Source organism: Apteryx rowi, unplaced genomic scaffold (assembly GCF_003343035.1).
Source record: "Apteryx rowi isolate R43461 unplaced genomic scaffold, aptRow1 scaffold_774, whole genome shotgun sequence".
NCBI lineage: Eukaryota > Metazoa > Chordata > Aves > Apterygiformes > Apterygidae > Apteryx > Apteryx rowi.
Window position 1 is genome coordinate 33,941 of NW_020451065.1, and position 14,476 is coordinate 48,416.

Consider the following 14,476-nt stretch of genomic DNA (forward strand, 5'->3'; position numbering starts at 1 on the left):
CTTGCTCCCAGACATCCAGTTGTGACCACTGTTAGAGAATGAAGCTCCAGCCTGAAATACATGGCCGTTCCTGAGTTCCCCTCTAATGCTTCTGCATCCTAGAATCATGGACACCAGACTTAAACACAGTGTTTCGGGAGCGGTCACACCATAATCCCCATTATTCCCTTACATGCAGTTTCCAAGCACCCATACTATTCCCTTCCATCAAACAGACATTCTGCAAGTTTACATTCAGTTCAATATTCCCATCATAAGCTCAAGTAATTTTTCAGAGTTAAGAGTTAGTCCCCTTATCCTGGAAATCTTTGTTTTCAGCCTGGTTGTAAAATATACATAATTTGTGTGTGCTCAAATTACCAACCAATTCACGTAACTCAGTACAGGTAACTTGCTTTGTTTACAGTTCTTCCAACTTTGTCCAGATTGGATAATTAGGTGTTTTTTCACATACAAAAGTGTTAAGTCACACAGAACAAGCTACTGATCCCTTCAGAACTAGAAGCACTTGTTCAGTCATCCTACCCCAAAGAAGATACCACCCAAGTTTAGGGTTCTTGATGTTTTTGAATATAACCTTGAGGGCCTCACAAAATACTAGCATGTAACATCTGCAACATAATGCTTATAAAATAAGCTTATAATATAAGCAAAAATAAGTCCTTGATTGACTATTTGAAAATTAAAGAAAGGAATATCAGATCTTGTATCAACCTTTTTTTAAGGCTTTCTGGGGGGAAAAAAAAGTGATCAAGAATGTTATTCAGTCAACTCTTAAAGCTCCTACGTGAAAAGTAGATCTGGCAGTAAAAAAAAAAAAAAAAAAAAACTCTATTAAGCTATTTAAATCATTTTTAACTGTTTGAGTGGACAGATTCACATGAGAGAATGTGAATACATCATCTATTTTCCTCTCTCTTCCCTTCTTCCAAGAGGCCAAAACCAGAAAATTATTGAAAATTAAACCACTATAATGAACCAAAATTGTTTCTAGTTTCTCTTTTGTTCTTAATGAAGTTAAGAAATTCTTTAATGTTACTGGACAGAGTTTGCATCTTCTATTCTTTACATTCCCATTTCAGTTCCCTAATTTCTCACTTGAAATTTACATTGGTTTAACAATTTATCAATGCCCAATTTTCCAATTTGGTTTTATAAAATCATATAAACTTCACTTCAATCTAACAGCAGACTTAAAAACAGCTCAGCCTTCGGTCTTAACTGTGGGTTTTGAGGCACCTTGTAGTATGTTGTTAGGTAATTCCTAAGGATTACATACAATGTAATATAAATTTTGTTCATTTACATCTTTACCTTAGCTCTACACTAAATAGGAATTCATCCGTCAAGATGTGGCTTAAAACAGGATTCCACACTTTGGAAGCTCAAGAAACATTAAAATATTTTCAAGTTAATTTTTAGAAATTAACTGCTATCAGCATTATTTCTGGTACCTGCTGCTCAGATCAAATTCCCCTGTCTGTGGACAAGGCATTCCTTCTATGGTCTGACAGTTTCTAGTAAGCACCAATTAACATCTCAGCTTAAACTTAAGGTATWAACACCATAACACTGATCCACTGTGATTCAAGATCATTTGTTCTTTATTCCAAAAGAGGTGATCTGAAACCGACAACTCTCCAGTTCCTGGTCCACCTCATCCTTTCTAACTGGTTTCAGCAAATGATGCTAATATACCAACTATGTGACACCTCCCATCCAGGCCAATACCAATCAAGTCCTCTTTACCCTCATAAATAAGACATTCCAAACCCCTTGTTATTCTATCCATGTAATTACAGCTAATTAAATAATCCCTTCCTCTGTTTGAGATCTTGATTTTGGAAGAAGAATTCTCCTTTCCCTTTTCACCCCATCTTACACATGCTCCTCACCCCATTTTTGCAGTCTGAAGCCAAACTGAAACATAAAGGTACAGCAAAGTGTCAAAACCTTAGGAAAATTCACCTCCTGTTCCTCTTACCATTATAATAAAGAAGGGTAAGATCAGTTTGTAAATTTGTTGTAAATAATCAAAGTGATTTACTCACAAAGTACGTTTCAGTATGAACAGAGGCGGCCAAAACAAGCCCCCAGTAATTAGTACTGATCAACATTAGACAGTTGCCAGCAAGAACTCATACAGATTTATTTTTAAATGCATTTTTCCTTTTTCAGGTTATAAGCAGCACCTTAATTAAGTCCTCAACTGCATCCTACTGCTGAACAACCATATTTAAAAACATATAGTAGAGAAGGGAAAACTAGGACACATTAGCACAAGAAAGTCTCAATTTTCAACTCAATACATGCTGAAAATTCCTCTTCAGATTAAGCTTATTTAGAAAATAAGCCAAGGATTAGCAACTATTATGCAAAGTAGGTTCCATATGTGCCCCACTTTTTTATGAATTTAAACTCTCTCTAGACTTTCACTGCCTTACAAGCAACTTTTAACTCTGAACCTGACAGCAGGCACTCCTGGCCTCTTGATTCTGTGCCAATTGGCAGATCTGGCTACATCATGAGTGTTGAAAATCGCAATATCCTCTCTGTTTTGTTTACTACCATTTGTTCTGGGCCAGCTAACCAGAAGGCTCAGGGACTTGGTAACTGCACATGTGCTGTGCTGCCTCYAAATCCCCTCCTGTCCAAGCAATGTCAGGGAGCACAAGCCAAAAGGAAACTGTTTTCTGCCTCTGGCTTATGGGAGATATGTTGGCACCCCCTGCTCACACACAATATACTATCTCATTACACTGGCACATTTTTCCCCCTCAGGACTCTTGTCCCAGTGTTTGAGACCCCTGGCTTGTTTTGGGCAGAAATTGAAGAGATGAAATAAAAGGAGGTTTTGTTAGTCTCACGTCCCCCTTACCTGCTGCAGAACTTCAAACAGTCCCCTGTCTCATTCACTGTACACATTTCAAGAGAAAGGATGTTTTTTGTGATTAAAGAGCAGAAAGATAAGCTAGTGAACTGCATTTTATTCAGCTAATAAGATAAAATATCTGTGTGATTCAGGGACAAGTCACTTAAACCAAACTTTTCTCTACGGTACATTCTTCACTTTAATGGTGACCAACTCCTCAAACATGCTGATGGCTTGTGATTTCAAGGGAAACCAGTGGAACCTGGGGATACTCAGCACATCTGGTAGCAAGACATTTTATTGTGCTGGAATAAATAAATGGACAAAATTCAGAGGGCTGTGTTCAACCCTAAGCTACACCACGGTTCCACTGTCTGTTTTAAGGAGGCCAGATTTTTACATTTCAGGGTCTTCACCAGCAAAACACAAATAATAATCCTCATCCTGTTTAGCAATTCCTGACAGGAATCCTGGTTTCCTAGTCTCACAGCAGTCCCCCCCAAAAGGTCTATCCCAGTGGACTCTGTCCTTGGGCCAAGAAATTGGTGCTTCCGGTCTGCTATAGCTCCAAGCCAGGGTTCCTGGAATTCAGCCTCGGGTCTGTGAAAGTGTTTTGAAGCCTGTGACATCGGGGGAAAAAAACAAAACCAAGAAAAATTGAAGCTTAGCAAGTCAACATTTTCAACAGGACTTCCCACAGGAGGTGCATCTGAACTAAGCAGCCAAGTCCCAGAAGCATATCAAATCTTATCCCAAGAAGGGTATGACATCCTTGGCACTGGGTATAGCAGCCAGGGTGCCTAACCAAGCATTGCACTGTGCTGGACAGATRCACCCTCAAAAGTCTGAAAAAAGATTACTGCAGCAATAACAGCAGAAAGGGTAAGATTAAGTTAAGAAGCTGACTGCCTCACAAGCCAAGAGATGAGGAAAAATTAAGAAGAAAGGAGTGTTACTCCCATTGTTCCTCAGAAAAGAAGGACAAGCATTATCTGTGCCTCTGTTGCTTTAAGGCAAGAAAAAAGGGCAAGATCTGAAAAGCAATGTCTTATAGGATCAGATCTGGAGACTGAATGGCCCAAGTTATTCTTATTGAAGAACAATACAAGGGCTAAGAGAAAAGATGAAGTTACACAGGAGGAATCTTCTGGCAGCAGGATCTATGCAACCACTTAGCAGTGTCTCAAGAGACACGATTGGTACTGCATACCATTAGGATACTTGTAAYGGTGCCATCACAGTGCTAGAAGATATGTTGTACAGAATAATCTTGCATAAGTAGACAGATGCTGGAGGATTCCTTCCTACAGGGTGCAGGAGCCACAACTCTTCCTCCTCGGTTCTGTGATGCCACCCACTGGCTGCAGACAATAACACAACATGGCACTTTGTGCAGACTCGGCGAGGAGCTTTTCACTCCATAGCTGCACTTCCATCTTCTTCAAAGAAAAAAAAGAGTCTTTTAACCACTCTCTTTTCCACAAAATGTGGCAGGGAGCACTACAGCCTCCAGTTCTGCACAGCCTTCAGAAACTGCATTATGATCATGCTACTGGAGAAGAGGGATTTACTGAGTCAATAAAATCCTTCTGACAGAAAATAACAGCTCTTGCATAAATCCATTGAAAGGAATGACATTCAAAGTGAAACAGCAAGGAAGTCACTGTCAGCATTTACAAATTCATAATGGCAAACAGATTTACAAGCTTCTAATGAAGCGACATGGTGTGTCAGGAACAAATTATAGTGAGATGTAACGTTCTCCCCCTGTTTCTCCAGTAACAATAAATAAAGAAGGATTTATGACCCTGCAAAACATGAAAGGGAGATTATTCGGAGGACAGAGGTCTTCATTCTGTTAGACTGACAGACGTGACCTTTCTAGGCTCAAAGCAGCTTATGACAGAACTTCCATTAAGCCGTGAAATAAATTACATATGCATCATCATACCAACACAGAGATGAGAACCTGCAGGACTGTAGCTGTAGCTAACGCATTTTTCTTTTCACTAGGAAAAGAAAGCATTTCAGCAAAGTGCAGAAAGCATTTAAAAAAAACACTAGCAACTCCAATATGAGATTTTCTTAAAATTCTAGGCATTAAGTTGAAGCTAAATAATTGGAAAGCAAAAAAAAAAAAAAAAAAAAAAAAAAAAAAAAAAAAAAAAAAAAAAAAATCAAGCCTCTGTGCAAACACACTCAGAAAAATGATTAGCCATAAGCTATTTTAGTCAAAACATCTCAGAAAAGTCAATAAAGGGATAACTCAAAGGGAAGAAATCATGTGGAAGAAAAGAATCTTATGTACATGCACCTATAATCTTAAATAATGAAGACACTGCACCGTCTATGCACTGGGAATTTCTCTGAGCCAGTTTCACGTGGAGCTATACCAACATTTCAAAAATAAAGCCTTTCCAAATTTGGCAATAAGTATCTTCCCACCAATACAGCTAACATATCTTCCATCAGGGAACTGCTGAATTCACACCTTCACGCACAACTCAGCTCAGTGAGACAGAGCGGTTCTGTCCTCTCCCCCGTGCAGGTGCAGGATGTTTAAACTAACCCAGTTCACAGAGGCTGCAGTGGGCTTAGGAAGAGCTTTCAGCAACTGTTTAGTCAGCATATTAGTGAAGGTGGCGACTTTCCAGAGAGCTGCAATAAGAAATGGCTAAGCGTAGTAATCACTTTGGCTGGCACAGCTGCAGCAGGAATGCCAAGCAATACTATGGAGACTAATGTTTCAACCCAAATTACTTCATTTTGACAGTCGCATAGGAAACACCTAGCTATTATGCTCATTTCACAATCAACAACTTTCCATCTCTCTCTAAACTTCCACTTCCACAATTTTGACACTCCAGTTGGGTAAAAGTCTTTATTTAGGAACAACTGAAAATAGAATTTAAAAAACAAAGGGGGTTCTCTGTGGATTGTGTTAGTCAGGTCTGTGTTCAGCTCAATAACAGAACTAAATTCTTGGATTTCTTAAGGCATTGCAGGACCCAAAGGCCTCAAAACATCTGCATGACAGTTAAAAGCATTTCAAGTCACCCCCCAACAATGTCAGTCTGCACTAAACATATTAACACTTACTAAACAAACRTTAATGCTTGTTTAATAGTGATTGTTGGATCACAGACCACGGGTTCCCTCTGCAAAGACGGCCTAGAGTGCTTTATTTTTTCCCTTGGAAAGCTCAGAAGTACTCTTCAGTAAGAGCGACGTAGGGAGAAGGCAGAGTGGRAGCCTTGCAGGGATGGGCAGAAGGCGAGAAGCGACAGCATTCCCAGGCACCGCATTTGCGCACCTCTGAGCTGCCACTTGCTCCCTTTCCCCCTCACTTCTGCAAGGGAAGTCCCAACTGTCACAAAGTATTTCACAAAACTATTGAAACACTGCAAACAAAATTCAACTACCTCACGAAACTCTGAATTCCTTTAGGTACAAACCAGGAATAAATCGCCACTTTTAGCAGAAACACTTTACTATCAGTACAGCAGAAGTTTATATTTTGATGTCTCTCAGTGACATGTTAATCATAAAAAAGTTTTTTTTTTTTTTTTTAAATACACGGTAGCATATTAACAAGCTAGGAATAGTTTGCACATGCGCTCCTCAATAAAATCCTTTCAATTCTCATTCCAAAGATTTTGTTCAAGACCGCAGTGGTCAGAACTTGAGACAAAGGAGAAGCAAGTTTTCTTTTAGTTTCCAAATTATTGATCTTGTTAGTTGCCAAAAATCATGCACTGACCAATAAATCACTAATCTCTTGTGCTTGCTAGGAGACATTACTCCAAGATTTGTTTTTCTGTAAGGCATATATTGCCTCATAAGAGAGATAATCTTAAAATGCGGACTAGTCTCCATGTGCCAGTCAATGCAAAACAACATTTTATTGCTGATTCAGTTCCTTCTCCTAATGAGGAATCCTCCTCAGAAGTCAGCTGTCCATGCACACTGTGTTAACAAGAAAGAAGTCTGCTTCTATGGTATCTACCTTATTTGTTTGCCTTTTCTTTTCTTTTAAAAAAGGATTTCTTATAAGATAAAACTCATTCTCTTAAAGAGTTTACTCCTATAAAATACCAAGAGAAAGTTTGGAAGGAAAAGTATCTCATAAATCACATCTAAAATAACTTATTTAACAAATTATAATCCAGAACAAATAGATCTGTTTTGGAATCATCTCACAGATATTTAAGCAAAAAAATTAAATTCATCTGAATTACTTGCAAGAACAGAGCTAATAAAGGTGCTTACAATTAACGGAGGTACTGATACAGCTGGAAAAAAAATCCCAAACTTTCCAGCACACAAGACTTTTGACATCTTGTTTTAAAATGTGTAGTTTATTTACTTTTTTGTTCACACTTCAATAGGCAAACAGAAGCTAAGTACTTAAAAGAAAAAGAGAGAAAACATTTATTTGGTGGTATTCAAAACTGAATACGAACTAAGACTGAAAACTCAATCAGTATGTACCAACTTGCRAAACAAACAACCCTCCAAAAAAGACCTGAGCTCCAATGCCATAAAACATTCAAGACAAATCATCAAAAAAAAATCATTTGTCTGAAATACTAAACTTAACTGTTGCCTGTAACAATGCTAAGTTTTTGTACTGAGAAACAAGAAATACATTTTTTTAAGAATTGGCAGGATAAAGTTAGAAGCAGATGATACATAGGACTATATTTTTTTGTCCATTTTTAAGACAATCCAAAGTCAATTATCCTTTTTAGGAAAGGGTATAAAATATACAAAAAGTACATTAACAAGCTATCAAAACAAACATTTCAAAATACTATAGCATTAACATAACTCACCAGTACTATAGTATCTTTTAAGTTCTGTGCGCCTGATGTCTTTCAGTTGATTGTATTTTTTCTTTTTCTTTTCTTTGTCTGGAGCAGTTTCCTTTTCCCCAGCAAATCTACAGTTGTCTTCAGAAGAACTGATTTGCTCCAAAATGGCTTTACTTTCATCATCTTTCTCAGAAGAAGTTTTGGAAATAGGAGATCCAGATCCAGGGGAACTGGCGGAGACAGTCTCAGTGTTTTGTTTGGCTTGCCTTTTCTTTTTCAAACTATGCATGAAGAAAAAAAACCCCACAACATTAGGATGTAGCCATCCTGTACAAACAGATTAACTCACTTGCTAACTTTGTTTTTAAAAAAATGAATTCTATATCAAAATTCATTACAACTCGATAAACACCCACACACACTTCTTTTCAACAGTAACTCAGTAACTAACATTATCCCAGGGCATACTCTTCAATCACATATCATTTCAAGGATATCTTCTCAAAGATAACAAAAAAAAAAAAAAAGAAGAAAATTTTGCACTCACTTTCCGTGTTGTTCCTCCCCAGTAAAAGAAAAAAAAGATCCAGAAGTTGTTGGGTTTTTTTAAAACCAAACAACTAAATGTAGAAACAAGTTACTGAACAATGTTTCAAAGATGATGCTTAGGATAAAGTAAAAAAAAAAAAAAAGTCATAATGTATTCTAATGCAACAACTAACATTGTAATTTCACAGTCAACTACTTCTGCTATGTAAACTACTTGTTTTCCTATAAACTTGTTACTTATTTCCATTTTGTCCAGGGTTATCTACCAGTGGCCACCCATTCTAATCTACATCTGCTGTTGCACAGCTCTCATCACCTTGTAACCAAAGTGTCACCCGTAGCTCATTAAGCAATGTTGGCTGCAAACTGTCCAGAAACATTCCTCAGCTGTTACAGCTCTGCTGAGAGAAATGTTAATGACCTGCCTTTAAATCTTCAAGCCTATCACTATAGCAACAAGAGTATTTTCTTTTTTAAAAAGGAGCCTTAAAACATAGCTCAAGCGTGAAAGATGCCTCAGGAATCCTAACACACGGAGTTTTCTGCTAAATCACCATCTTTAGTATTGACTTTTTGCAAGAAGGAAGGCTCACTTCAGAGGGTGATAGTCAGTCATTACAACAGTCCTCTATTACTGCTTGTTTAAGAATCGTTGACACACATTGCACAAAAGAAAAAACTATTCTAGTGATCCTTCTCTCTAGTACATTAACTTTTCAGTTACATGGTACCTAAGGGAAGGAGTAGTATATTAAAAGTTTGTTGATGCTAACAGCTTTGTTATGCACACAGTTGGAAAATACAGACAACCAAGGATTCACTGCAAACATGAAAAAGTTACCTGACCTCATACAAGTGATTTAGTAAGTAAGGGAAAACCTAAAGTATATGCAGGAATTTCAGAGCTGCTCCCTATCATCTCTTACATTTGTACTCTACAAATAAATTTTTTTCAGGCTACAATGTAAAAATGAATACACAGAATACTTTGAGAATTACACTAACACAAGTCAGGTTACACACCAGTTTTTCCATCAAAAACCAAAACACTGAAATCAACTCCCAATTTTAGAATATCCAGCTTGAGATCTCTAAGAAGGGTCACTTTTGCAGACCACAAGAAACAATATTTTCCAGTGAAACATTTCAAAAGATAGTCTCACAAAAGCTGTGGCTATCACATACATATATACATACGTTTCTTAAATGCTTCCCAAAATACGACTGCATGAGGTCCACATTCTTCAGCAAACTCGGTGAGGATGGATCCTGCCTCTGCTGTGGCTCCCCATTCATTCAAACCCACTGATTTTTATGACTACTAGTAGTTCATGCTCTACCCAGCAAAAGAGATTTAGTACGTGTGAAACCTCACAGATCAAGTCCTGACTACATGTGAAAACAACCTACAGGGATTTATAAAAGATAAAAGTGAATACATCTATATAACAAATGAAATTGCTTTGTTTAGATTAATGAAAACTTGGGTATACAAAGGAAGTTGCTTTTAGACTAATAAGCCACAGTCTTGATCAAAGGTTGCTCTAACAACTGCAAAACACTACAGTTGCATTGCAAACATATGTCTATATTCGGACCTGGTAGAAATCTTTGCAAAGCAGTTCTCTACACTGGAATTTCATAATCTTACATCATGGTTGAACTTGTTTCCAGACTTGTAAATAAGACACGCCCCCAACAGTTTACTCTGCTCAGACAATGACCTTTCTGCACATGCGCGTATCGCAGGATATTGAAATCATCTGGTTCAGTAGACTAGAACTGGCAAGCACCAGCTAGCAGCCCCTTTTCTACTCACATCTCAGAGCCCACTTTTTTCAGTTCCTAATCTATCTGTTTTGATCACAAGCCTCATTAAGCAAGTTTTCCATTGTATAAATATAGTGTCKCAAAACAAACCAAAAAAACCATATAAACCTTAAAAAAAATCAAAAACTCTCTCCACAGGTCAACAATCCTCATGACAACAACAGCTTCCATCAGTACTTTTCTTAAAACATACTTATTTGAATTAGAGTTTTTAAAGTTGCCCCAGGCAACAAAAAGAATAAAGAGCCAAAATAGCATTGGTCCACTGGTGATAGAAAAGAGGAAAGTAGAAACGATAGTCTAGCCTGACTGACTGCCACATAAACACGACACTGACTCATTCTCCTCACTGCAGTGTTTATCCTTGTCCTGATTCCCACATCGCGCAGCCCACCAAGAGCTAATGACACATCCTACAGCAACTCTGGCATACAACTGCTGCTGCAGATGGGCAAAGCGTCGCAGGCACGCTCTTCAGGTAAGAGCGACCAAAGAGCTGGGCGCTCCATAATTTCTATTCTAGAGGCATGACATGTGTCAGATTTTCAGATAATACCGAGCTTCCTCCTCCTGCCCACCGCTCTATTTCCAAGCAACGATCATCCAACTCTCAAAGTGGCAACCTCTGCCCTAGAAAAAAAAAATACTCAATGAGGGTTGAGTATCTGTGAAGTTCATCAGAGAACTCGGAGCTACTGCAGCTCTACCTGGGGTTATGACCTCTACTTAGAAGATGCTGCTTTTAAAGGTCTCTTAAGCCTGGCTAAAACTACAAAAGAAGAAGAAGAAGAAAAAAAAAAATCTTTAGTCACTCTTCAAAAACCTTGACTATAGTACACTGAGGAACCAAAACAAGTCTTCAACATCACTTAACACCACAAAGACAGCATCTGATTTATCCCACTTTCTGACATTGTTTACTATGTGTGCCCTCTTAGTCTAGCAAATACAAAGTYCTATACAAACACAAGGCAATTCATTATTACTACACACTGCTGGTACCGCAGCAGAGATTAGGCTGCAAATAGCAGAGGTGGAAGGTTTATTGCACCTTAGCCACCACTCCTGCCCCTCAGGACATGCCCCCCCTCCACTCTCCACCTGCCCTGCAAGGCTGCCCAGGCGCCCATGCATGCTGTCAGTCTCTCTTCTGCTCACCCCAGCTTACAGCAAGATTTCAAACCCATCATCTTCTGAAGGAGGAGGTAGCTGAAGGTCTCATCTGCTTTTCTCCCAGACCTCTGGTATTTCTCACCCTTCACAGCAGGAGCTGTCATGGAAGATCTATTTAACAAAACCATTTGTAAAAATATTTCTTTTTTCAACGTCTCTGGAAGATTTCTACTGCTTTAGTTCAGTTTTAAAAGACAATCTCTCTGAATAAAACTAAAATTCTGTTTTGTCCTAATGATTAGAAGAGCAAAAGTGAGCTGAAGAATAAACCACCACCCCCTAAATTTGACCACAGTGTCAGGTTTTGCAATTAGAACAGCCTTTCAAACCAAACAATATATTTCTTTTTCAGCGAATAGACAAGCTGTTACTGCAGAAGAGATGTTTGTTTTGCAGTATCACAGCTAATGGGTATATTGTGTTTCACTGGGAAGGYTGCTGGGGAAGGAGAGAGAAAAAGGGAGGGCAGGAGAAACAAACAGCTTATCTGCAAAAGCATTCCATTTTCTGAACAAGCAAAGAGTCTGACACATCTGTAACTTCATTTAAACACTAGATAAAGTCTCACAAGCTATTTGGTTCTGACAGACAAAACATTTTTTCTTTATTTATTTAAAGGCCTCTTTTTACTGCTCCTCAAAGTGTTTTCTGAGCCACAATTGGTATTCTGTTTTCTAAGTCTGTCCTAATACATAGTTTTCCAGTAAAGTCTTCAGCCTATTACCGTGAATGATGGATGACATGGGAGCCTTACCACTAAATCCCATGAAAGTCACAGAAACCAGTTCTTGCTGAATACTGTGAGCTGCCTACAGAGATTTGGCTGGGATCTACCCTACAGAAGGAACAGGGAAACAGAAACATTTTGCAACGCTAAGAGCATTCTCATACTACTTAATAAAGACTACTGATCTGAAATGAGCGTAATTACAGATGAGGCAGATAAAATATTAAGTCAACAGTGCTTTTTAAAAATAATCTGCAACTGACTTAAAAAGTCCAGCCACTGACTTACAGGAAAAGAGCTAGGAAATATTTTGAGAAATGACCTAGTTCAACTCCCAGACCCAAGTCTAACTGACTACCTACAAAAGGCAAATAAATGTGTGTTTTTAGATGAATAACACAGCCTGAATTTCCCATAACTCTAAAAAGAGATATGGGGTGGGGGTTAGTGTAAACACAAAACTCATCACACAAAGGAGGAGTGATTTTCTCTACACAATTTCCACTAGAAGACTAAAAACAATTCGGGAATTGATGCATCTGAGAAAATAAAGAAATAGGAATGTAATAATAAAACATTTTTTTCAATAAATTATATTTGGTTTTGATTAACATTCAAATGCATAGCAAACAATTGAACAAGAACTCATTTGGCAGACACTCAATAATTAATCACAGACATAAAGAACACCAGGTCCACATCATCTTAAGACAAGGCTTGATTTTTATGATATATTAGATTTAAAACATCAGAGATACACAGAGTACAGACAATCCTCTATTTAAAAACAAAAGCATCTAACAAAGCAGCCTTCCAACAAATATATAAAAAGAAAGGGGAAGGGAGTAGAAATCTTCATTTTATCTTCAAGTTGACATAGTTTTCCCTTTGGGAAATTTTATACAAAGTGCATCCTCTAAAATTTGCCTCGACATCTGGCATACAATCAGCATAACATCCTGGAGAGCACAAACACATCATGGTCCACAAAGGCAGTCTTTTTAAATCCATTATATATACACGCATGCAATAAGATTAGCTAAAATTATAAAATAATAACAATAATTAAAAAAAACAACTTTAAATCACTTCAAACATCTTGATCTGTTTTGTCTCCATGGAAGAGTCCTGTTAATTTACCTTACATACAGAATCACATACAGTCCAATTATTTAATTCAGAAATAACTGTTTTATCTTATTTTTTCATCTCTTCACTCAGTGTAATACATCATAGTTTCATCAAGTCTTTGTGTCCTACACGCCCTTCTCCACCCATGCAGAAGAGCTAAATAAATCAGAATCATGTTCAAAAACTCGGTACAGAAACATTATATCAGTATTAGGAACACACCGGTCTGACCCTAGCAGCTATTCTATTCCAGCCTACACAGATCACCGAGCTCAGTGCCAGCACAGCTCAGCCTGCTCTGGGCACAGCTGCGCTCTCATCTGATCTGATGTAACCTGATGAGTAAGTGATCTCACGCAAAATAAATCATTACTGCCTGCAAAGCCAAAGACAGTCAGACTGCTTGCCAGAGCATCACGCCTTGCTCCCAGCTTCCTCAGTGCAGCTACTTTCACTTCACAGTGGGAAAGGATACAGAACAACTCATCCTCAGTGAGCAATTTTCATAAACCTAACAGCAGCCATCCTGCAAGAAAGCACCCTCCATCAAGCACCAACCATTTCAGGCTGGTATGCATCCTGTTTTGGAAACAAGCAAGCCACAAGACTCTATGTTTACTATTAAAACAGACTATTAAGGCAAAAATAAGGGATGGCATACATTTTTATGCTGGATTTAAATAATTAACTGTAGGGGGGGGAAAAAAGCTACAAAAAAAAGGAACTCTGAAGTAGCTATTGAGGACAATGTGCATGGTTTTGACATCCTGAAGTGTCCATCCAAAATGACGATACACTGCAACTACAGAAGCCTCTGATATTAGTAGCACAGGTCAAAGCTGGAAACGTCAATGTTTTACCAAAACTCGTGTTACTAATTTACAACAAACAGCAGCTCCAGGTTTCACACATGGTCAGCCATCAGCAATGCTGAAGAAAGGTGGCATGCACCAAAGGACAGGGTGCTGTACTGATAATCAGGATATGTCCATTCTGCTACTAATACTACCATTAACTTGCAATAACAAGTCACTCTAGCTCTGTTTCACCATCTGTAACATGGAGGGAAGGATTTGCAGCAAAGCTGCTACGGAATTTTAAAACCACTGTACCTCCCAATGGAAAAAGTTCTTAGATTTAATGAAAATGTGTTAATTTTTCCCAGTCTTCTGACAGATAACAGAGAATTTAAATATCCCACTGAAGCTGTCTACATCTATTATGAAAAAAAAAAAMCCMMCCCCCCCCCAAGGTATAGGAATTCTAAAGAGTTTTGAGCTGCCAAAGAGTCTTTATTTTCTTAAATTTAGGAATATGATGTACCCACACATCTTAATAAACTTTCTATTTTCAAAGACAAAATATCCCCATCTTTTCTGT

At 38.1% G+C, this 14,476-nt stretch overlaps 1 protein-coding gene across 2 annotated transcripts in view; it reads right to left on the reverse strand.

Annotated features, from left to right (window-relative positions):
- Positions 1–7,580: 7,580 nt before the first annotated feature.
- Positions 7,581–14,476, reverse strand: part of LOC112976862 (nuclear receptor coactivator 7-like) — a 40,589-nt gene continuing 33,693 nt past the window's right edge. For both annotated transcript variants that reach the window (XM_026088562.1, XM_026088563.1), the window contains exon 3: positions 7,581–7,967. In XM_026088562.1, coding sequence (XP_025944347.1) covers positions 7,694–7,967 — 274 coding nt within the window. In that variant the 3' untranslated portion in view covers positions 7,581–7,693. The remainder of the gene's footprint in view (positions 7,968–14,476) is intronic.